The 24,952-nt window shown below is 38.2% G+C and overlaps 2 protein-coding genes across 3 annotated transcripts in view; both read left to right on the forward strand.

The window, feature by feature from the left end:
* The first annotated feature begins 106 nt into the window (after window positions 1-106).
* On the forward strand, window positions 107-15,225 carry NUDT21 (nudix hydrolase 21). The gene is made up of 7 exons (XM_027869398.1): window positions 107-375; window positions 5,486-5,686; window positions 9,379-9,442; window positions 10,502-10,591; window positions 13,036-13,111; window positions 14,147-14,261; window positions 14,941-15,225. The coding sequence occupies exons 1-7, from the start codon at window positions 260-262 to the stop codon at window positions 14,960-14,962; spliced, it is 684 nt and encodes a 227-aa protein (XP_027725199.1). The 5' UTR covers window positions 107-259; the 3' UTR covers window positions 14,963-15,225.
* A 7,045-nt stretch (window positions 15,226-22,270) lies between these two features.
* AMFR (autocrine motility factor receptor) overlaps window positions 22,271-24,952 on the forward strand; it is a 60,287-nt gene continuing 57,605 nt past the window's right edge. For both annotated transcript variants that reach the window (XM_027869434.1, XM_027869433.1), the window contains exon 1: window positions 22,271-22,564. In XM_027869434.1, coding sequence (XP_027725235.1) covers window positions 22,286-22,564 — 279 coding nt within the window. In that variant the 5' untranslated portion in view covers window positions 22,271-22,285. The remainder of the gene's footprint in view (window positions 22,565-24,952) is intronic.

The following is a 24,952-nucleotide window of genomic DNA, read 5'->3' on the forward strand; positions in this document are numbered from 1 at the left end:
TTGCTGTGATTGGCCACGCGGCGCTCTGGCTAAGGAGACTAGCTCCCTTTTCCGATTCGAGGGAATCGCCCGACGCTGCGGAAGGATAGGTCAGAGCGCACTTCCGGCGACCATCGGCCCCCCTTCTCTTTGCCTCCATGTTAATGGCGGTAGCGGTTACCGAAGTGGGACTATAATCCGGCCTCAAAGGGGAGCAGCTCTTTCTTTCGGCTTCCGTCTGCCCCTGTCAGCACTCGCGCCCACGCCCTCTCTCGCCAGCATGTCTGTTGTGCCGCCCAACCGTTCCCAGACGGGGTGGCCCCGGGGTGTGAACCAGTTCGGGAACAAATACATCCAGCAGACCAAGCCTCTCACCCTGGAGCGCACCATCAACCTGTGAGTGGCACCCCCCCATCATCCCGTTCCTCGGGCCGCGACGTGCGCCCTTCTCACGCTTTCCCGCCGCCCCCAACTCCCTCCACGCCACGAGCGCACCCCCGACGCCGCTTCGATTTTTCCCTCCCTCCTCCAGAGCGCGCCCCCAACTCCTTTTCCTGAGGCGCGCGCCGTCGGTGCCCCGCGAGCCCAGGGCTCCCGTGGGCTTGGCGCCCCCACCTCGCCTTGGCGCGCTCTGCTCTTCGCTCTACGGGTGGGCGTACCGCAGGCCGCCCTCCTCTCCCCGAACCCCCCGACCTAAACATCACAGGTGTAGAGGACTTGAGGACATCGTAGACTCCAGGTCCTTAAATCTCCAATGGAGGAAATAGAATACATTTTTAGGCTGTCAGTAAACATTTCTGTACGCCCGGCACGGAGCTGAGCCCTGGCGACAGCCCCAGCCCTCCGCCATATCTCAGCGTAATGATGAGAAGCCCATGTGCAAGCAAATTTTCATAAACAAGCCGTATATTGGATAAGTGGGAATCGATTGATAAGACACCAGCATTAAAGGGATTCGGGGAAAGGCTTCCCGTGGAAGGTGGGATTTTAGCTGGGACTTGCATGGGAGACCGCCAGAGAAAATACGCAGGGTTGGGAGATGGAGTGGCTTGTGTGTGAGGAATGACTAGGAACCACTGTCAGTGGATCGAAGAGTAAGTAGGGGAGGTAGGTGTAAGGTGTAATAAGCCTGGAAGGGGGGCAGGATAGGTTATGAAGGACTTGACTAACCCATGGTCACACCAGGCGTAAATGACAGAACTGGGAGTCATAGACTATAAAGCCGGGAAGTGAGTCAGTATGCATTTACTGAGCACCTGCTTTGTGCCAGGCACTGTGTTAAGCGCTGGAGATACAAAGAGAGGCAAAAGATTTATCAAGTCTACAGACAGTGTTAAACACCATTCTCCAAGAGCTCACATCACAGTCTAATAGGGGAGATGACACACAAAACAGATATGTACAAACAAGGTATATACAGGATAAATTGGAGATAGTAAGTAGAGGGAAGGGACATTCTGAGAACATCTAGTCTAAAATGAGGTTCAGAAGGGGAGATGACTTTTTCCATTTAAAAAAATTTTATAAAAATAAAAGGTCCCTTTCATAATCTTTGGGCACCTAATTGAGAGAGGCACTAATAGTCAACTTTCTCTTTCTGGCAGCCAACTTCATTATTTACCAAGTTTCCCATGTATTGTGGGTTCTTTCGGTGGTCCCTGCTTAGACATTCCGTTGGATTGGCAAGTGGGAGGAAGCTTGAGGTCTGTTTTTTGCTTTTTCTTTCAAGGATATTGCTTCCCTTTTCCACTAGGCCAGCATCCTGGCACATTGTAGTGCATGTGGTTGCTGTGTGGTACTGCATTGTTGCTATGGGAACACATCATTCTTTTCCAAGAGATACTGGTCCTAGAAAAGCATGTATAATGCATTCTCTACAATGAATATGCCTTAAAGTTTTTGTATAAACTGAAAAGTTAAAGTTTTTGAAATGCAGATTCTATCAGGCAGATAATTCATGTTTGGAATCTCATACCAACAAATGGGCAGCAGACATTTTTACTAATCAGTGAGTGAGTGTGCATATTATTCTGTGGGAATTACTCTTCATTTTGTCATTTACTGAATATTACAAAGCTGACAAATGTAGGCAATGGAAAAAATAAGGCCCCTTAAATTTGCATTTGGTTAAGAAATAAAAGGAAAGGTAATCATTGCAAAGAACTTAAAGGTTAGCTTGTGTCTTTGGTATTTTGGAGTAAGATGTAGTCTGCTGATTTTTATCTCAACAATTTAAAAATAATACCTAGAGCTGTTGTCAGACCCTCCCCCCCCCAACCTGAAAGCATTCAAAATGAGCTGCTTAATCCTCTAATTTATGTGTATATGGTCAGAATTAATATTCACTAATAACTTCCAGTGGATGCTATGAAAATAGACTTGTGGGCTAGCCTGGAAACAACCAACATTTATGACATTTATATGAGAAAATGCATTCTCAGTTCTAAAAATTAACAATCTTGGAACAGTTTGTTGAAAAGTTGGGGACTAACTACATTCAGAAACATTTGTTGCTTAGTAGACTCAAGTTTTCATTGTTTTGGGGGGCAAGAAACATTGTTCTGGGTGGTGCTAAACTGAAAAGAAGCTTCATCCTTTGTTCCCTTTCAAAATGATTTTTGTTGTTGAGTTTCAGTTGTGTCCTACTCTTTGTGATCCCATTTGGGGTTTTCTTGGCAAAGGTACTGTAATGGTTTGCCACTTCCTTCTCTAGATCATTTTACAGGTGAAGAAACTGAGACAAACTGAATCAAGTGGGTCACACAGCTAGTAAGATGAGTCTTCAGGCATGGTATTCTAATCCACTGCTCCACCTAGTTGCCCCTCAAAAGAATGTAGGTAAAAATATTACTTAAAGAACCTTTTAGGAATAATTTTCATAACTGATCTGTCTTTTGATTTTTAATTTTTCACTTTGATGACCTAGGGGAGTAGGGACTACATCTTACTGTGTAGCTGTATAGCGTCTAAAGATGGTGGTAAGCCCTATACCCAAATAACCATTACATGTGTTAATGAATTTTGCTGTATTTTTCCTGTCATTTAAGAGTTAATTTGAAGTGAGAAAGTGCCAATAATCTAATTTAGAAATATCAAGGTGTTTGGTTTTAGATTTCTATTTCTTCTTTTTTGGCATTAGGGTTATGGATTAGGGAAACAGTGTGTTACCTGCTACTGTCAGAATTTTTTGGTAAATTAAGAATGAATATATATATAGTAAAAATGTTCTCCTCAAAGTATAGGGAACACTTGGATTGAGGAGGAGGAGCCACCTGCAAGTAGAGAGGATCAAATGAACTGTAAGATCCTAGATTTTTCAAGTTTTCCTACAAAAATCCTGAATTTTTCAAGGCCTGAATATCTACTGTTTAACATGGGTGAGGGACATATCTGTGATTTGGTATAAGGAATTTCCTCTTTTCTTCCTTCCCTCCTTCATTTTTCCTTTCCTCCCTGTCTCTTGCCTGGGAGCACTGAAAAGTTGACTTGCCCTGGATCAGACTTTGTGTCAGAAGCATTACTTGAACCCAGGTCTTCCTGACTTTTTTGCCAGCTCTCCCTCCACTAAGTTGCTAATTGATGCAGTGGATAGAGAGCTGGACCTGGAGTTAGGAAGACATGAATTCAAATCTAGCCTCAGACACTACTCATGTGATGAAGGACAAATTATTTAACCAGTTTCTCCCAGTTTGCTTATTTGTAAAATGGGGATAATGATAGCACCTACCACAGTGAGCTGTGAAGTTGAAATGAGATAACACATGTAAAGTGCTTTGCAAACCTAAAGCCTATATAAATCTAGCTATTATTATTGTTGTTGTTGTTGTTGTTGTTATTATTACCACTTCTTTTAAGATGCTAATGTGTATTGTGAATCATCCCTCTGGTAGATGTCTGTTTGGAGGACTGGGTATTTCCAGGTTTGATTGTATGGGTTTGTAATTTGGGACAAAAGAACTGAAAAATTAAAATGACTTTTAAACTGGAAAGTGGAGAGAGAATTCAGGATAAATTGATCGAAAAATAGAATGGTCTGAGAGATATCCTTTCAGAAAAGCCTTAATAAAAAGTATAAACATAAACTGGAGCACAGGAAGAGTACAGCTGGAGTAATGAAACTGCTGATGGAGTTGGTATGGTTCAGCTAAGAGTACCTTAGGGGTTTAACCAGGGGAAGGCTATACAGGGACCCCAGCCCAGTTTGTGAGGAAGTTGGCAATTGATTTCAACCTGAAGTTACAGTGGAGCAGACCTAAGAAAAAGATGTTCAAGATTTAAAGAGCTGAGAGAACTCCTCTCAGGCCAGTTGGTAGAAGGAGGGTTGAAAAAGAAGAGAAATGTCAGCAGTCACCAGGTTCTGAACAAGGGAAGTAGGGTTAGAAAGTGACACAGTGAGGTTTGCCTGGTACATAAATTGTACGCTGAAATCACTCTAGTTAATCCTTTGTACATTTCAGCTTGATTGCATGTGGTGGAAAGAGTGTGGCTAAAGAAGGAAAAATTGGGAAAAGCAGTAAACCCAAGAATATGGTTTTTTGAGGAACAGTTTTCTCCTTATGGTGCTTTGATCTTAGCAGAAAATCACTAGACAAATGGTGATTGAGAAGTTGGTTAGGAGAGCTTCCTTTTGGGGGAAATGATCTCATTTTGGCATTGTATTTTCTTGACCATAATGTTTATGAATTTATAAAAGAACTAAGGAGGAGATGGATGGTCTTTGGTTAATATCTGTTTAGAAGACTGGCATTCCTATATAGGATTACTCCTAAACCTGATACTAACTCGTACTATAGTTTGTAACATCACACTATATGAGAAGATTTTTAAGCAGAATAATTTGGATAGCACTTGAGAGCTTTTTATAATAGAATTGGATTGTATATTTGTGTATGGAAGTACAATGGATATTTGACACCAACTCTATACAAAGTGAGAGGCAGACAACATAATATGGTAAAGAGAAAGCCGGAAAGACTTAGCTGGGTTCAAATTCAGCCTCTTACACATAATAGCTGTATGACCATGGGCCAGTCACTTAACGTCTCAGTGCCCCCAGAAAACTCTTGAGTTATCCCAGAAAGCTGCATTGGTCAGGCAGGTTTCCACACCCATATTTACCAGTACTAATGGAATTATGCGTGTTAACCAAACTAACATATTGTTGTGTATATGATAGCATATATGTATATAGAAATATTCATAAACACACAAACATAAAAACATATAGTGTCATCTGACACTAGCTATGCCAGTCACTTAATGTCCCTGAACTTCATTTTCCAGGCTTTTTAGGATCTGCTTCATAGTGTGGTTGTGGGGGATGTTAATGGGATTTTAAAATTTGCAAACCTTAAAATCCTAAAGAAAGCCAATTTTTAATTAAGTATTATGCTAGATGCCATGAGAGTTTATAACCTAATGGTAGGCAATAGTAATCTAATAGTAGATTGTTGTGATTGTGATTGTGATCTATCATTTCAGGTTATAAACTTTATTTTGTTTGCAGATACCCACTTACAAATTATACCTTTGGTACAAAAGAGCCGCTTTATGAAAAGGACAGCTCTGTCGCAGCTCGATTTCAGAGGATGAGGGAAGAGTTTGACAAGATTGGAATGAGGCGGACGGTCGAGGGTGTTCTGATTGTGCACGAGCACCGCTTACCCCACGTGTTACTCCTGCAACTGGGCACAACTTTTTTCAAACTGTAAGTGTTTGAAAATTGGTAATCAGGTTGCCTTTCTCAAAACTGCTATATGACACAACTTGTAAAATACTAGCATTTATGATTCAGTGAAATGATTTTCCTTCAATAAAATTGCTATTTATTACTGTTTTTAGATGGAAGATACAGCAGTCTTTCTACTGCCTGGCTTTTTAAATAGTAGAATATATAGTTCATTTCTATTTATTAACAATGTTAGATATTCAGCCATATTGAACTTCTTTAAAATATATTTTTCCAAGTTTAATCACTGTACTTAATGGCATTACTTTTTATGTGAACAAGTCGATATTTCTAGCTGAAGATGAATGGTCTCTTCCCCTTCCTCCCTTTAGGTATCATGGGATTTTGTTTATAGCATTTGTTAACAAAAGTTTAGTTTTACTATTTAGGTTCACAATCTTTCATTCCTCATGAAAATATATGTTTGGCTAGTAACTATTCAACCTGACTGTGCTAGAAAGAAAGATTACTGTTGAGGATTCTTGGAGCCAGTTATTACACTGCAGTGAAAGAAGAGAGCCATTGTACAGCAGCTTCACTATTCTCTGTTTTCCTTAAACTGTATTTCTGCTTGACAGTGTATCCTCACCTGAGAAAAGAATGGGGGTGGGCAGATGGCTGGTAGATAAATTTTTATTTGGAAAGCTGACATACATAATGAGATTTGTTTGAATAGGTTTTTGCAGTGCTTCAGATGTTCATTTTATGTTGCCATTGAATGTTCAGCTTTCTAGAATCGAAGTTTATCGGTTTTAAAACCCTTAAAATTAAATTATTTTGAGTTTGGATCAAGCTTATTATTTCAACTTCTAAATAGAAGAGGTAGTCAGTAAGCATTTGTTAAGCACTTAATATATGCAAGACACTACTAAGTGCTGGGGATACAAAGAAAGGCAGAAAACAGTCTTTGTCCTCAAGGAGGATATATTCTTTTGGGGAAGATTCGAGAATGTGAATAAGTAGGTACCTGTGACATCTCTTCAGAGTTGGAAGGGCATGGCAGTAACATCTGGGTGATTGAGAAGGACTTCTGCTGAAGGTCAAATTTAAACTGAGGCTTGAAGGGAAACCACTAGGTAGAGGTAAAGAGAGAGGAGAGAGTTCAAAGCATGGGACATAGCCCATCCAAAGGCATGGAGATTGGAGATGGGAGATGTGGCTTGCTTGAGGAAATGCACATCACTGATTCTGGAGCTTATAAAGAGGCAGTGGAGCTCATCAAGCAATGGGAATGAGGTGGTTAGACCTGTGCTTTAGAAAAACCACTTTGCAAAGAATTGGAAATTGAGAGGATGCCCATCAATTGGGGAATGGCTGAACAAGTTGGGTATATGAATGTAATGGAATACTATTATTCTATAAGAAATGATGAGCAGGCAAATTTCAGAAAAACCTGGAAAGACTTGCATGAACTGATGCTGAATGAGGTGAACAGAACTAAGAGAACATTATGCACAGTAATAGCAACATTGTGCAGTGATCAACTTTGATAGACTTAGCTGTTCTCAACAATACAGTGATCTAAGACAATTCCAATTGTGATGGAGAATGCTATCTACATCCAGAGAAAGAACTATGGAGTCTGAATGCAGATCAAAGCAAACCATTTTCACTTTTTTTTGTTTTTGTTCTTTCTCATGGTTTTTCCCCCTTTGTTCTGATTCTTCTTTCATAACATGACTACTGTGAAAATATGACCCACATCAGAGAAGGTGCTGTGCTCTATGAGCAAAGCAGAATTGAAATAGCTCAAAAGAAACACAAGATGCGCAAATTTAGAGAATCCACTCTAAATGTTCACATGGACTATTTGTGCCCGACCCGTAGTAGAACACTCCGAGGTCATCAATTAATCTGATCAGCCACAGTTGGACACAATGTAATTTGACTCTAGCATAGTGATGTCATTTTGATCCTCTTTGAGAACAAAGGACAACCAACCATTGTGTAAATACATTTAACATGATTACACATGTATAACCTGTATCAGATTGCTTGTTGTCTTGGGGAAAGGGGAGGAAAGGGAGAAAAATTTGAAACTCAAAATCTTATAAAAATGAATGTTGAAAACTGTCTTTACATGTAATTGGGAAAAAATAAAATACTATTAAGTGCAAAGAAAAAAAGAAAAACCACTTTGGCAGTGGAATGGAGAATAGATTGGAGTAGGAGAGATTTGAAGCAGGGAGACCAGCTTGAAAGCAATTGCAATAATTCAAATGAGATGATGATAACCTAACTCTGTGAGTGGGGAGAAGGGGACAAATACTAGAGATATTATGAAGGTAGAAATGACAAAATTTGTCAATGGATTGGGTATGTGAGGTGTGTGAGAGTGAGCAGTAAAGGCTAAGACAAAATTGCAAGCATCATGACTGAGAGGATGGTGATACCCTCAAAAGAAATAGGAAAGCTGGGAAGTCAGGTGGGTTTTACAAGAAAGATAATGAGTTGCATTTTGAGCATGTTGATTTTGAGATGCCTAGGGGACATCTGATTCAAGTTGTCCTAAAGGTAGTTTAGTGATGCAAAACTGCAGAGATGCTAGGGCTGGATATTCAGGATGTCCCAAAAGTCTTAGTGTAGTTTTAAGCTATTAATAGCTTAAAATATTAAATCTTAAAGCTAAACTAAGGCTTTTGGGACACTGTATGGTTTTGGGGATTATTTACATAGAGAAGATAATTGAACTGTGATCACCAAATGAGAAAGCATAGAGAGAAAGGACAGAGCCTTGGAGAGCATTACTGCTTAGTAGACATGACATGAAGAACCAGCAAAGGAGGCTGAGAAGGAGCACATGGACAGTTTAGAGAACCAAGAGAGAGCAATGTCATGAAAATCTGGGGAGGACAGTGTATCTAGGTAGAGGATTAGTAGTGTCAAATGCTACATGTAGATTAAGAAGGATACACATTGAGAAAAGGCCTTTAGATTTTGCCCTAAAGAGGTTTAGAGAGGGCCTCTTTCAATTAAGTGGTAAGATTGCAGGCCACATGACAAAAGGATTTAGAACAGGGGTAGGGAACCTGCAGCCTTGAGGCCACATGTGGCCTTCTAGGTCTTCAAGTGTGGCTCTTGACCTTGAGGTCTGCACTTGAGGACCTAGAGGGCTATATGTGGCCTCAAGGTTGCAGGTTCCCCACCCTTAATTTAGAAAATAAAATGAGAGGAATGGAATTGCATAGTGTTTGTGGCTTTCTCAGTTACTTAGCCAAGAAAAGAAGTAGAAATACAGGATAGTTGCTAGTAGGGACGCTAGATCAAGTGAGTTTTTTAAGAATGGGTGAGCCAGGGGCATGTTTCTAGGTAGCTGGGCAGGTACCAGTAGAAAGATAAGGCTAATCAGGAGAGTTGGGGGATAGGGATAAGGAAGGGATATCTGGCTGGAGAAGTCAGAAGGGAGATAGGACCAAGGATGCATAAAATAAGGTTTACTTTGGCAATGAGAAGAGCCACCTCTTCATCTTAGACCAGAGTGAAGAAGGAGATAAGTAGGTATTAATACTGTAGCTTTTTCACAGTGTTCTTCTGAATATTTTAAGGTCTGGTATTTCAAATATTGGCATATTTTATTTAGAAATTAAAATTTCACTCTTGTGATTTCTTGGACAAAACAAATATTGTAGCATTTTTGTTAAAATTTTATACAATTGACTGTCATTCCACAGACCTGGTGGTGAACTTAATCCAGGAGAAGATGAAGTAGAAGGACTCAAACGTTTAATGACAGAGGTATTTTCTTTTACTTCACTATTTTAATACAAATACTATCAAATTTTTGAGTAATTGGGATCATTCATGTATAAGTGACTTAGATTTATTTGAAGTTTGTTTGTCTCATTGAAGTTTTAGTTTTCATTGATTAAAATTTAACCACAGAAGTTATGGCAAATTGTGGTTTGTTTTTTTTTTTATAATGTCTCTCCTTTTTTTTTTCCTTTTTGGTGAGGCAGTTGGGGTTAAGTGACTTGCCCAGAGTCACACAGCTAGTAAGTGTCTGAGGTTGGATTTGAACTTGGGTTCTCCTGACTCCAAAGCCAGAGCTCTATACGCTGCGCCACCTAGCTGCCCCACCTAGCTGCCCCTTAAATCTTTATCCTTTGCGTTATCTCCCCTTTAATAATTATTGTGACTCTAAGTTTCTTACCTTTTAAAAAAAATCATTCTAGTGTCATGTGCTGAATACTTTGTGGCAAAAATATACAGGACAGTGTATTTCTTGAGACACAGTAACTCTTAGAACTTGTTCTAGGTTGGGTTTTTGTTTAAGAAAAGGTATCAGAAGGATACCAGAGCAGTTGTTTGGTAAAATGAAGAAGCTGTTTCTGTGCTGATTGGGCAGAAGTTCTTTAACATACCTGAAACACATCTTGGATGAATTTAGTGAAAAATATTGATATGGCCACTTGTTTGCACTAGCTGAAATGGCCAGTTTATAGAAGTCATGGTAAAAGAAACTGGTTAATGGGTTCTGGAAAAAAATCTCAGACAGGCTGGCTTAAAGGGGTTACCATCTCCACAATTTTGTTGTACATTTAGAAAACAGTAACAGGTTTGCTCCTCAAGCAGTCAGTTAGGATTATTAATTTTGAACTAATTATGAATGCTGTGGTTTGACAGCACAAAGTAAGCAGGCAAAATCCTTTAGAGAGGACAAATTGTTAGTTTGGAAAATCTTTAATCATATATTTACGACCAATGATGTTGCTAGAAGTGGTCCCTACCATTAGGAATACAGTATCTGTATAACGTTTAGTTTTTTACTAACTGTAAATTATTTCTTTTTGATAGATACTGGGTCGTCAAGATGGAGTTCTGCAAGATTGGGTCATTGATGACTGCATTGGTAACTGGTGGAGACCAAATTTTGAACCCCCACAGGTCAGTGTCATAAGTTAAAATTGTTGGGTATTTGAGGCAAAATGTAAGTTCCTTTTTTCAGCCATTTTCATATAACTCTATAACACAGTTTTAAATTGTGCAAAGAAAGTGACTAAAATGTGCATATCCAAGGAGGTGAGTAATAAAAAGAAAGATCCCATATATGTCAAAATACTTAGAATAGCACTTTTTATGGTAGATAGGAATTGGAAACAGTAAAAGCTCGTTGATAGGAGAATAGCCAAACAAAGTTGTAGCACATGATATAATGGAATAGTTGTGTACTGCAAGAAAGGAGATATATGAAGAGAAGCAGAGAAAGACTTACATGAATTGGTGCAAAGTCAGGTAAGCACAACAAAGAAAACAGGATACACAATGATTACAACAATCCAAATAGAATGAAATTAAGGAAATGGAATACCAAGAAATTGTAATGACCAAGCTTGGCTCCAAAGTAGATATAAGAATACATCTTCCCTCTTCAGAAGGGAGGTACTTCGGGTGTGGAATATCATATATAATGTAAGTCTTAGTTGATATGTTGGTTAACTTTGCTGATTAAAAAAAAATCTTTATTATAAGGGATGGTTGTTTAGCAGGCAGGTGGATGAAGGAAATATTGGAAAATTGAGGTGGTATAAAACCAAAAGATAACTTTTTTTTTCATATGGCTAAAGTAGAGATAATTTCATCTTAAAAAGAGTTGCATACCTTTAACATTTCTTTGAAACAGATATACCAATTGGTTTAATGCTGTGTGCATTAACTGGTGAATTATATTTCCCCCCTATTACTCTAGCTAAATATCAGATTGCCTTTTTTTCTTTTAAACTTCTGTTGAAATCTTGTTTTTATATAACCTTCATATAGTCTCTCAACCATCTCTTACACAGTGATTCATTGTAACAAAGAATTTTTAAAAGGGGAACTAACAAGCGCATCAGCTCTGCCAGTATGTGCAGTATTCACACCTCAAAGTAGGGAAGGAGGTATATTTCCCTATTTCTTTAGAGACAAGCTTGGTTTAACTTGTTTTCTTACCATTTTGGGGACATTTCACCTCTAAAACTGAGGCTTAAGATTTTGTTTTATTTTGCTTGGGATTCCTTACCAAACCCTTTCCCTCCCCCTACCCACCCCCTTTAGATAATATGGGAAGTTTGTTACTGGCAATTATTTATCGAATTCTCTAGTAGTAATTTGTCAGATTGGCAGAGTGGGAGATAGTGTGAGCTTTTCCAGTAAGGAAATCTTGACATGTTTATCCTGTACCTGGTTAAAGAATTCTTTAAAAACTGAATCTTGGTTGAGCCTTCAAGGTACTTCCTAAGTATACTAATGATATTACTCATTTAGACTTGCCATATATAATATCAGTTTTATATCTTGTTCTCAAGAAAGTGGAAATGCAAGCTTAAGAAGAAAAGTATTCTCTAAATTTTCATGTAGAAATACCCCTTAAATTCCTTTCATATAAAAGTATCCCTTAAATTCTGAAGTTCTTAGAGAGTGGTGGCTCAGTTTTGTTCTATTAGTGAAAATTCCCTGAGAAAATTAGAGATGTCGGAAAGGTCAAAAGACAAGAAGTGGAAAGGTTTGGCCTTAGAGTATTAAGCTTAAGTTCAAACTAGCAATGTGTACCTTAGTATATTGTGTAGTAGCAAAGAGTACACGGTGTATAACATTCTACCTTGCCTATATCCTTCCCCATAGAAGATTTTTGTACAAGTAAAATCAGGTAAAAGTTATCAGAGAGAGGAAACTATCATAAAATGATAGTATGTAGTCTGAGGGAGATACATAGGAGATAGGCCATTTTCTATTGGCCATGATTTATAGCTGCATCTATGTGTATGAACTTTGAATCTTTTTTTTTTTTTTAAACATCAATTGGACAAACCATCTTTTCACTCATCTGCTATCTTTTCTGTCATTGCTCATTTGCCTGATTCATGCAGCATTATGAAACCAGTGGGTAGAAGCAGTTTGCTTTAGGTTACTGCAAAGTAGGGATAACTCTGGGTAAAATATACTTTGGGGAGCTAAGACCTGTATTTTTATCAATGTGGGAGTATCCCTGGTGAGGAATTTCTATCAGTGCAGATTGGTACCTTCTCTGCAATTCAATCTTAGAGGGTTACTTGGGGCACTAAAAGGTTAAATGATTTGTCCAGAGTCACACAGCCAGACTCATTTTGTGTCCTTGTATAATTTCCTGATAAATGATTACTTCATAAAGACATTTTAAAACAAGCACATCAGAATTTTAGAAAATTTAATTTTGTGATGGAGGAAGGGAAGTCATGGATTTTTGTTTTTTAAATCAAGTTTTACTTAAAAGTCATAAAAGATTTTTATGATTTTTCTGAAGTCTGGAATCTACAGGCTATATATTCAGATGCTTTTAGTGATTTACTTTTAATTCTCTTTTATTGTTTCAGTACCCATATATTCCAGCACATATTACAAAGCCTAAAGAGCACAAAAAACTCTTTTTGGTTCAGCTTCAGGAAAAAGGTAAGTGTTTACTGCTGACTCAGTTTTACTACTAAGACTCAGAATATTTTATTTTAGTTTTTTAAAAAGTTCTTTAGAACTTCCAAGAAAACTACCTTAGGACATTTGGTAATTTCAAGGCATCAGTTTGATATTAAAGGAATTACCTACTTAACACATATACTAATTATGTATTGTTTGTTAGTATACTGAGATATTGACTGTATTTGAGATGGCAGACGTTTAACTTCCTGACTCTGAAGCCAGTTCTCTATCCACTGCTGTACACCTATCAGTCATAAAGTATAGTAGAAGGAAAAGTTTAAGTAGCTGGGTCTAAATACAGATTACTTTGAAATTGACTAAGCACTGAATACATATTTTACCGCTTGGTTTCTGTAATTGTTCAGACATCAGTACTCATTTTTATAATTATTACTGCATTATTCCTGTTGGGGAAATAGGGAGGACTGAATAGCTTTTCAAACTGATTAGTTTTTTTAATGTATCTTGAGGATTATAATTTTAATAAAAATCACAGGGTTGTTATTCTAACTCTTACAACAAACTATTGCTAATATCCTCATGTTTCACATAGATTGTCAGAATTTAAAAAAATGAACAAAGATGCTTTAAGTTGATATTAGTGTTGTTCTATAAGGGCAGTTAGTTTAAAAGCAGTAAACAAAAGAATATTACTTAAATGAGGTCATTGAAATAGATTTGCAAAATCTTTTCCCCAAAATGTTTTTGAAATCTTTCTAATTTCATTAAGAAGAAACCAACAAAAAACTAACTTCGAAAATGTTAAAGCAGAGGACAGCTAGGTGGCGCAGTGGATAGAGCACCAGCCCCAGAGTCAGGAGGACTCAATTCAAATCCAGCCTCAGACACTTGACACTTACTAGCTGTGTGACCCTGAGCAAGTCACTTAACCCCATTGCCTAGCCAAAAAAAAAAAAAGAAAAGAAATGTTAAAGCATTATGCTACATCTGTTGCAATTGTGTTGTTTTAAAAAACAAATTGTAAAGATTAATTTCTTTGTTTAATTTTAGCCTTGTTTGCAGTCCCCAAAAATTACAAACTGGTAGCTGCGCCATTGTTTGAATTATATGACAATGCACCAGGATATGGACCTATCATTTCCAGCCTTCCTCAGCTTTTGAGCAGGTAAAGAATGTTGGGGTATCGTAATACATTGATGTGTATTGAAGACATAGACTGTTCTGAAAAGATCAAGAAGTAATCATTTTCTGGATTCTGGTACATTTTTATTTTAGAAACCATATTTTAAATCAGTAAGAAATACAGGTAATCACATTTAGGATTGCATAAGTTAAAATGGCTTAGCTAAAGAGATAGCTTAGGGCAATTAAGACATGGTGAGATACAGATTATAAGCTTTTGACTTCATGTGGTATTACAAACCTAGAAAGTGTGTATGCAAACAGATTTTAGGGAAATAGCTGTTTCTGTAAATATGGTACCAGCCATTCTGGTACTGAAATTTGCAATTTTTGAAGGAATACTTGGCTGGGTTACTTGTATTGAAGTCTTTTATCAGAAGAAGGGTGTACTAAGAGATCTTGTTGGAGTATATTAGGTGTACAAATGTAGAAAAGTAAAATGTTGAATTTCTTTGATTATGCTTAGCATATTACCCCTCTATTATAGATAGCATAATGAGTAATAAACTAGGTCCTGGGTTTCTCTATGCTTGTGTACTTTACTGTATTTTTGTGAGGCAGATATTGGATATCAACTGTTACTTTGTTTTTTAAATTAATGATCTATGAAAATTATCCCATTAATAAAAAGGATTTTTTTTCTTTTTTAAAAAAAAATTCAGGTTCAATTTTATTTACAACTGAATTCCTGAGCCGGGGAAGAGTAAAAGAAGCCGTCTCTGTGAGCACAGCTGTACAATGTAGAAGAATAAACAGAATAAGAAGTTTCTTTTTGTTCCCTTCCCCCTTATTTTTTCCCAGATTGCCTCATAACTTTATATTGTTTGCATAGTAAAGTGAATCTGAAGAACTGTCCTAAATAGTGGCGTAAACAAATGTGATAATGTATATTTCACTTTTGGTTCTACCCATACTTTTTGTACAACATTAAACAAAGTGGACCTGTTTCTATTCGCATTTTTTACTTTATATTAAATCTTTCCCTTAAATCCTTACAGGTAAGGATCATAATATTTCTTTTTAGGCTGGTAGTTATTAATGGAAAGCTAGAGATTTAGTGTACCAAAGTATAATGGTCCCTCTTGTAATATCATTGTAAGGGTTCTTAAAGCATAATCATGTTGTAGGAGAGATTGATGATGAGATCTTTCAGTTACTTCTGAGATCTTGGTCTCCTCACATGAAGTCTAAAGATTCTTCAAAAAAGTAGGGACCCTCAAAAATTTGCTTGGAAATTGGTGAGACTATGTTTCAAAGTCAAGATAAGAGTGGTCTAAAATGAGACTACTCATCAGTTTTTTATTTAATGGAAAGGGAAGTCTGTATGTAGTGATGTTTTGTTTGTTTAATACGAAAGCATGCCATTTGATATGGACCTGTCTTTCCAAATTATTCTTAAAATTTTAGTAAAAACATTGATCTGTAATGGTTAGTTGACGCCCTTTAAAGTACAGGTTTTTCATGGTTTTATTCACTGGGTGTTTTGGTGCTCTGAGACATGGGTATAACATCATCAATGTTAACCTAAACTCGTGCGTGTGTGTGTGTGTGTGTGTGTGTAAATTGATGAGAACATAGTCATGGATATTAACACTAAAAACTTCATTCAAAATATTTTTTATAATAATCCAAATTAATTTAGCAGTAAAGAAAAGGCAGAAGCTAACTTTTTGTATGTGCAAGTAAAAATACATCCACCAAATGAAGACTTTAAAATCGGTGCCTAATTAAGTTTAAATTTATTTGGAAAAGTTTTATGAGTGAAGGTATTTCTCCAAATACAAATTAATAATATCTGCTTTTTTAGTTAAGATTTTAATATAGAAATTCTTGATAATGGGCTTTAACAGAAAGGAATCAAGAGCTAATTTTAATAACTGATAGCTTAAAGTTTATATAATTCGGTATAAAATCAATATACAGTAGTATATTGATCTTAATAAATGAGTTCTCTTGGGTCCTTAATTATCTCGGATACATAGTACAGTAATTCTCTGTTAAATAATTAAATAATCCCACATGTGGGAATTAAACATTATTCCTAAATTCTCTTGTCTCCAATTGAAAAGCAATACATGTTTACTTGCTTTTTGTTTAAATTGAAATACTAATTTTTCAGAAGAGTGCTGTAGAATTGAGCTGAGGCCATGCTGATGTGCTTTCATAGATTGGAATATTACCTGAAAACTCGATCGTGTTCATTTGCTGTTATGACCATTCATCTGTTTATTTAGTCATTCAGGAGTTATTGGACTGGCTTTTGGATGGCATCAGTATGTCCTGAATGTGACTTTATTGAATAGCCCTGTCCAGGAAGTTAGGGGAACTTGATCTGGAAAACCATATAGCTGACTGCTTTATGTCTACCTGACCTCATTTCACAGGCAGTGCGGTCTGTTTTCTTTTCAATTTCTACCCTGTAGAAAGTTACAAATTGTACTGTCCTTTGAATAAGAGCGTACTTGCTTCTGCAAGGGAAAACATGTGTAAATATACCTGAGCTTTTCTTGATGTGCTTTTTGAGAGTGGGAGATGGGCTGTTCTTTCTGTGTCTGTGGTATGTGTGTGTGTTTTTTTTTTTTCTATTTAAAAAAAAAATCTTGGTCAGATTATTTTTGTTGTCTGTAGCTGAAGTACCTTCAGCGTTTACCATGTAGCTACTCCCTGTCTGACAAGGTAGGATACTAGGTACAATTTTAGCCCTTCAATGAACACAGTCATCTTTACATGAGAAGCTAAATGGGAAAAAAAATTGAATTCCATGAATTGTATTACATATTACTAGACATTATACCACCTGGACTGAAAGCATTTAGCTTTTGCTAAATGGAGTTAAATTTTGTCCTAATAGTAGAGAGTAGTTATTAAAGTTATATGAAATTATAATTCAATTGATTGGACTAATTTTTTTCCCTCTGCATCTAAATTTATTTGCTACCATGTGGGTGGTGGTGACCAGTTAGCTAGTCCCAATCAAGTCCTTTCATAGGCTTTCCACTTTCTGCAGATTTTATCTTCCTTTAAAAGTAGCATTTCTACAGGAAATATAAAATCAGGCATATTACTACATTAAACTAATAAAAAAATTTTCTGAGCATTATACATTAAGTCCCCATGATATGAGAACTAATAATAGTAAAGTACATGTTCTTTGTATATATTCAATACTAATTTAAAATTTATTTAATAAGGTTTATTTTATTAAAGGGCCAGTTCAACAAGTTTTTGTCCATTGACATTCATTTATCAAGTGTTTATTGAGCACTTAAAAGGTAAAAGACAAATTATGTTCCTTGTTTGATGGTTTTAAAACTGCAATATATATAGCGTCATTCACTTTGAATATTCAAAGGAAATTTGAATATTTCTGGCTGTGATAATCATTACTGAACAGTGAATTCAGAATATCACTTAAAGTATTCAATAGACTGGGGAGGAAAATGTAAAATCTATATTCATTTGCCTTAAGATCTCTTCATTGTCAAAACAAGCTTTTTATATGGCATAAATTTTTTTCATGTATGAATGTACCTGATTACAAAAATAAACTAGTATCAACTAGTATTCCAAAAGCCTTAGTGTAAAAGTTTAGGCTCCTAAAGCTTTAGAAGCACTAAAATTTGTGAAACTCTGTATACTAAGTAATTAAAATGTAGTATGATAATACTAATTAGAAAATGCCAAGTTAATGTAGTAGATGGAGAAATTTTTCTATCATAAAAGACTTTGCCATCCCTATAACTTGCCATTATTTTGTTATGGTACTTTTAAGTAAAATTTTAATCTTTGAGCATTGCACAGGAAGAGAGTGTGACTCAATTTGCTTAGTGGGTTTATACTTTTCAATCTTACGTAAGAAAGAATGGGACTTTCCAAATGACAGAAGCTAATGAAGAATCAGTCCATTTGATAGCTCATGGCTTGTTCTAAATGAAAATCTTTCTAAACTTAGAAAAGTGAAGTACGTAGATTCTTCAGTTCCTAGTTGTTTTTTAAGGCATTTAGTGTCATATGCACTACAGTGTCCCTGAGATAATATCCTTGGAGTAGCTTTTGCATACCTGACTTCATGAGGCTTAACATTTTTTATTAGTTAATAATGGTTGAACAAATTGTACTGATCCCTAAGACAGCTTCAAGAAGCTTGCTGCTTTGTGTGTTTTGCCAAAGAAGGTTGAAAGAAGTTTTTACAACTATAATAATACCATCTCTGCATTTTATAATAGAAGAATGCTTCTTAGTTTTTCCAGTTATTTCTCATCACTTAAGCATTATTTGATTGCATTTAATTGGACTGTTGGCGTTTGCCTCAGTCATTTAAAGATTAAAGAATGAAAAAGCCATTTATCATTTGAATTGGTCAGTAAAGTCCATTTTGCATTTGCAAGTCACTTCAATATCTTGGCAAATTTTTTTTTTTCTGAGAAACTGCTTGAAACCTGATGCTAAAGCTAGTACTACTTTGTATAAATAATTTGTGTTTTAGTGACAAATTGTATTATAAAGGTAAGTAGGGAAGAATGTGCTGTTAGGATGTTAAGCCATGGGGGGAAATGCAGTTAACGTTAAGTTTTTAGATACTATAAAGGGAAATGTGTGCACATCTTTAGTTTGGCATCAATAGCTATTAGGTGTACTGAGTTTTTAGAAACTGTAAAGAAACAAGTTCTGGTTTTATTTTTATATGTAGAATGTTAGAGCTTAGTTAAAAGATCATTGCTGTTCCCTTTGTCATTTTAAATAAAAATCATTTAAAACAAAAAGATTCTGTGAATATTAAGGAACCCGTCCCCTTGCATACTTAACCGCTTTTGTCCCATTAGAAATTCTGCCATAGTTTTGTGAACTTCCAAAGCTAAAATTCATTAAGTTCCAGTATTTGAAATTAACATTAATATGTACCCACTTGTGAAATATTTTAACCACTTAAACTAATCCCACATTTAATGTTCAGAAAAGTCAATCTCTTTGCAAAATGGAACATGAGAAATAGAAACCTATTATGTTCAATGCATATTTTATTCTGAGGAGGTGTAATTTGTCTGAGGCTAAATATAGAGAGGAGTTGGAATTTATAAACTGCAGTTTTTAAAAAGAGGAAAAAGTCACTTGGTATTTTAAAATGTGGAAAAATAGTGTGATATGTAATATTAAACTGAAAGTACTTTGACAGCAATTTCCTTTACATATAATTGTAGGGTATTATATTAAGCCTATTGGGAACATTTCCCATAACTAAATGCATTGTGGCTTGGATTTTGATAGGGTTTATGATAGGGACTCTACCTGTGATTTCATGCAGGTCTGCAACTGATAGGCATAGAGACACCTAGAAGAGGAAAATGTATGTGATTTGCCCATGTTCACAGAACTAGTATAGTGTGCAGTAGAGGGTTTAGATGATTTTTAAATTAGTACCAGGTATAGTTGCCCTGCACATAAGAAATTCTTTTAAAAGCTTATTATTACCTTTTTAACTTATTTTGAGGAACTCGGTAAAAGGCAGTGTAGTATGGTAGAAAGAGTCCTGCATGCTGGGTTTGAGTTCAAATCTTGGCTCTAATAGTGGTTTGAACATAGATAAAGTTATTTTTCCTTTTTAGGCCTCACTTTCCTCATCTGTAAAATGAGTTGGACTCCAAAGTTCCTTCCAGCTCATGATGCTATGATCTTACTACTTACTACTTTTCTAAAACAGGGCCTTGTTGGACTGAAACAAGTAATTTTCTTACCCTGACTTAACAGCCACATATTTAGCGTTTAAATGAAATGGTCTTGGATCCTGCCATTTTTCCTATCAGTTTATGGGGATAGAAACACTGCAGTGTGTAAACACTGGAGAGAGCTCGAGTGCTTAAAAAGTCATCTTCGTGATGGAGTGAGGACAATACAAAAGTGACTGAGTAATTAGTCCAGAGATGAAATTATGTAATTTGATTGTAAGTACCTTCATTTTTTTAGGACTCTGATAAGCCCAGGGAAACTGGCTGTTGGGGGAATTTACTTCAGCAAACAAGTATTAAGCCAGATCATAAGATTTACATTTGGCTGATATAGTCCAACCTCTCATTGATGAAATTAAGAACAGGAGGGTTTAAGGTTGCCTAAACTCTCCTAAAGTGGCTCTCTCCACTGCTTACTGCTTGTTTTTCTAGGTAGTTCTCAATGTAATTTAAATTGACAGTGCAGCTCCACTTAGAAAAAAAAAGTGTTTAAGAAAATCTTCAAACGTGAACATATATCCATATACAAGTGTGATAAAATGAGGTTCAAGTGTGAAACCACATATATATTAAAGCTTGTTTTTAAAATGACATTTACCATGGTAGTACTGACATCGCACTATTTGTCTATTTCCCCCTCTGAATTTGCTTTCTTCAGTGTTTAGAAAAATTTTTTTTTACTGACACTTCAGTATCAATGTCCCTGCCTTCCTTGATGTTCCTTGACAGTTAAAAGCCCTCTTTGGCAACAGATGTCATCAAAGCTTGAGCAAATTTGTATTGTAATGGATGTGTTGGAAAATGCATCTCTTTCTACAGTTATAATGAATCATTCCTTGGGATTCGTGTTTTGTCTAAGTCTTAAGAAGTTAATTCCTTTTTTCTATGCTTTCCTAGTTCCACAAATAGTTATGTTTCTGTTAAATCTGCATCAGTTGAGTGAATGAAAAAAGGATTTTAAGCACTTCTAAGCCAAGTACTGTGGTTGAGTCGTTTCAGTTGTGTCTGCTGTTCATGTACCCTTTGGGTTGACAAAGATACTGGAGTGGTTTGCTATTCTCCAGCTCATTTTACACATAAGGAAACAGGCAAACAGGGTTAAGTGACTTGCCCAGGGTCACACAACTAGTAAGGGTCTGAGGCTACTGTTGAACTCAGGAAGAAAGTTCAAGGCCCAGCACTCTGTTGGTCCAGCCATCTAGCTACCTTCAAAGCACTGTTGATCCTGCCAGTTCTATGCAGCTCTTAATCCATGATCCTAATAATAACTAAATGTTTGTAAAAAGGTCATTTGATCCTCTCGGTAACCCTTTTTTGTAGGTGTTACTATCTTCATTTTAGAAATAAAGAAACAGAGGCTAAAGGAGGGTAAGTGACTTGTCCAGGGTCACAGGCTATTAAGTATCATGAGGGCAAACTTCAACTCCTGCCCTGTGGCACGCAGTCCGCCACCACAGCCATCTCATTGCCCTCAAGAATTAAGTTGGTGTTGTGCTTAGCAGCTTTCGACTTTTAAAAAACATCAGTTTTCGAGGAGACGTAATCTTTCGGAACTTAACACGTGAGATAGGGGTTTACTAAATTATTTTGTTAATTTCGAAGAATGAGAAGGAAGGCCTCAGGGTGAGAGCCATGGAGCCACTCAGCAACCGCAGCTTCCTGGGGGGACCTCGCGAGGCCCCGGCCCGGGGGGCCGAGAACAGCCCAGAGCGCGGGCCGGCCCGAACGGACCTTGGCCGCCTCGGGGCGCGGCGCCACTACGCTGGCCCGGGCCGGGAGTCAGGTGGACCTCGTCTAGCCTTGGCTCCTCTCCCCGCCCCCCCGTGCCCAGGAGCCGTCACTAAGTTCCTCGGTTTCCGCAAAGCGCGGGGCCCTACCTGCCCCGGGGCCCTTCCCGCGACTACTTTTCCCAGAGCTCTTTTGGCTCTTCCCATCTCCCGTCCAGCCCGCGGGGGTTTATGATTTCTGGAGGCGGGCGGCTCGGGCCTCCGCGGCTCGGAGCGGCCCACAAGAGGGCCCAAGGCCCGTCGGGTCCCGCCCCGGGGCGGGGGGGGGGGGGGGCGGCCGCCGGCCCCGTGGCCGAGGCTCTTCCGCACCGGCAGGGGCAGTAGCGGGAGCGGGAGCGAGCGGCGGGGAGCCGAGGAGCGCTGTCGCCGTCGCTGTCGCCGCCGTTTGGAGGAGGCTGCGCGGGCGGCAGCGAGGGAGGGAAGGAGGAAGGGAGGCAGCTCTCGGGCCTGCGAGCCGAGGCCAGGGCCCAGGGCCCAGGGCCGCCATCCCCGCAGCCATGCCGCTGCTCTTCCTGGAGCGCTTCCCCTGGCCCAGCCTCCGCACCTACACGGGCCTCAGCGGCCTGGCGCTGCTGGGCACCATCGTGAGCGCCTATCGCGCCCTCATGCAGCCCGAGCCGGGCCCTGGCGCCGGCCCCGGAGAACCCGAGGCGCTCACGTCTCCTCAGCAGCCGCCGCCGCCCCAGCCGCTGCAGCCCAACGCTCCGCCGGTCCCCGGCGGCCCCCGGGCCCGGGAAGTGGCCCAGTACCTGCTGTCCGACAGCCTGTTCGTGTGGGTGAGTGGGTGGGGGGCTGGGCACGAGTGGGAGGAGGCTGGGGGGGGACTGGGAGGGAAGTCCGATGGGGGCGGGGCCGGGCGAGGGGCACCTGAGCGGGAGGAGATTGAACGCTCTGGGTCACAGCGAGCTGTGGGGTAGGAGCCTTCATGTTTTAGGGGATCCAGAAGAGCGCCCCCCAGAGGAGGGCTTTGAGTACTAAGGACAATCACCCCCGCACCCCCCGCGCCCTCGGGAAGGAGGCAGGATTTCAGAGTGGGCAGTGGCAAACGAATTTATGAACGTAGGGGTCACGGGTCCAGTCATGAGGCCAGGAGAGTATTTTTGAGATCATCTAGGTCCAGCCTCTTCATTTGACAAATGAAGAAACTGAGGCCCGCAGAGGGAAACTCTACTTGTGGTCACAGAGGTAGTAAATTAGAGGCAGAATTTGAACCCACATTCTTTCACTCCAACTCTAGTGCTTCCGTATGTGGATAGGAACTTTTATTTCCCCTTGAGATAAGCCACATTTAGGGAGTTTTTTTTAAAGGAGCATGAATTTCAGAGGTTCTCAGCAATATAATGAGCTTCCCAGAGTCAAGGAAGAGAGGCTGTTAAGAGTTTTGATTTTGAGTTGATAAAGAATTTTAGACTTTTGAGTTTGGGCTTCCTTATTTCGGTATAAATAGGGCCCATTTTCTGTCTCATCGAAATAGTATTCCTCTCTTTTACTGCTGTCTAGCAGGGACCTGTTTGCATCTTTTGTTTTCTCTCTTTACTTAACTATTCAACCAATATCCAGATATAGGCAACATACACTTTCAAAATATAGCTTGTGCTGGCAAGTCAGCCGAGAAAGGGATTAAGAGGGCCATAAATAGGCAGAGTCTAGAAGAGGGGCATACCTCTATGTGATTTGTCTTGTCTGAGGAAATAATATTGTACCAGCAGTTGATTCCAAAGAAGTTGTGTGTGTGTGTGTGTGTGTGTGTGTTTTAACTATCTTAGCAAAGACAACTAAATGTTTCTTGTGTAAACCATGTAGCACTGAATAAAGTTACTACGGGACTTGAGACTGTCAATTTAGTCATCACTCGCTTTGCCAGTTTGGGTCAGTGTCAACCTCTGAGTGACTGTTAAACTGGTATCCAGAATCACAAGAGTGTGTGCAGTTTGTTCAAATTACTATAATTGTTTCAGCAAGAAACAGTGTGATTTAAAAACCTGAATAGATTATGGAGTTGTTCTTGTTATTATTAAATGAAAATTTCCTGACTTTCAAAGTTAGGGATATATGCAAGATAAGTGAAATTTCTACACCTCTTTATATTGGGGCCATTTGTTCCACATAGCACTAAAAGGTTTTTTTCTTTCCTCTGATACTCTGTAGCAGTATGCTATTTTTAGGATAGAAGTGGGGAAAGAACTCATTTCATTCCATTTAATTTTAAGAGATACTAAATTTTTGTACTTTGTTTAATTTGAAAACTGGGAATAATGGAATCTGGCAATTCTTTTAGGTTATAATGTCTTGGATATGTTTTTATTCTTAAAACTTAAGGTATAAATAAGTCTTTGATAAGTACCTATTGTGCTTATATAGCAGGCCACTGTTATTGTTTAATTATTTTTCCTAGGGGTTTATTCTTACAGATCTACTGTTGAGATTCCAGTAGTCTAAAAATACATTAATAAAATATTAGGTAAAGCCTTGTGATTTTTTTGTGAGTTATTCTTTTTAAATTCTTTCCCCCCTCATTTTTCTGTCTGCTTTTTCAGTATATGTCTCAGTTTGAGGTTTCCATTTTTTCTGTATGTTGATATATTTTTCATTTCTTGATCTCCTTTTTTCTCTCTCCTCTGTTTCTCATATTTCTTCTGTGCATTAATCTTGGCTTACTGCATTTCTCTTATCTTCTTATAGATTGATTTGTGCTTGCCTTAATTTTTCATTTCCTATTCTTTTTATTCCTTACCTACTTTGTAATGCACTAGAACCTTACTGTAATATTGTTCTGAGTTGAGAACAATTTGGTATAACGTAGTTCTGCCTTGGATCCTGTCCCAGAGGAGTTTGAGTTATTGAAGTGTCTAAAATATGTCTTATAATAAATTGGTCTTGTTTATAAGATGTATCTATGGCATGGAACCCTGAAGACAGCAAGGTGAGTCTCCATGGTTCTTAGATTAATGGCTTCTTTGACTTGTTCTCTTATTCTTGTTTTACCATAGGTTTTTTTTCCCTGTTGGTTTTCAGTGATCTGTAATTTCATCTGCTATTGTCTGCTATTTTGCCTTGCCTGGCTTTCCCTTCCATAAAGGTAATAGGCACTATCATATTTTCAGATTCATTTCTCTTAACTCTACTCTTCCATTAATTTGACATTACAGTATTTTTTCAAGGCG

The sequence above is a fragment of the Vombatus ursinus genome, unplaced genomic scaffold (genome assembly GCF_900497805.2).
Source record: "Vombatus ursinus unplaced genomic scaffold, bare-nosed wombat genome assembly UNPS02014793.1, whole genome shotgun sequence".
NCBI lineage: Eukaryota > Metazoa > Chordata > Mammalia > Diprotodontia > Vombatidae > Vombatus > Vombatus ursinus.

What these genes read in the sequence shown, in the direction of transcription:
- NUDT21 (XM_027869398.1), top strand. Translation starts at nt 260, where the DNA reads ATGTCTGTTGTGCCGCCCAACCGTTCCCAGACGGGGTGGCCCCGGGGT. An exon ending in GGTTCAGCTTCAGGAAAAAG is followed by an intron (nt 13,112 to 14,146) that starts GTAAGTGTTTAC and finishes GTTTAATTTTAG; the next exon opens with CCTTGTTTGCAGTCCCCAAA. An exon ending in CTTCCTCAGCTTTTGAGCAG is followed by an intron (nt 14,262 to 14,940) that starts GTAAAGAATGTT and finishes AAAAAAATTCAG; the next exon opens with GTTCAATTTTATTTACAACT.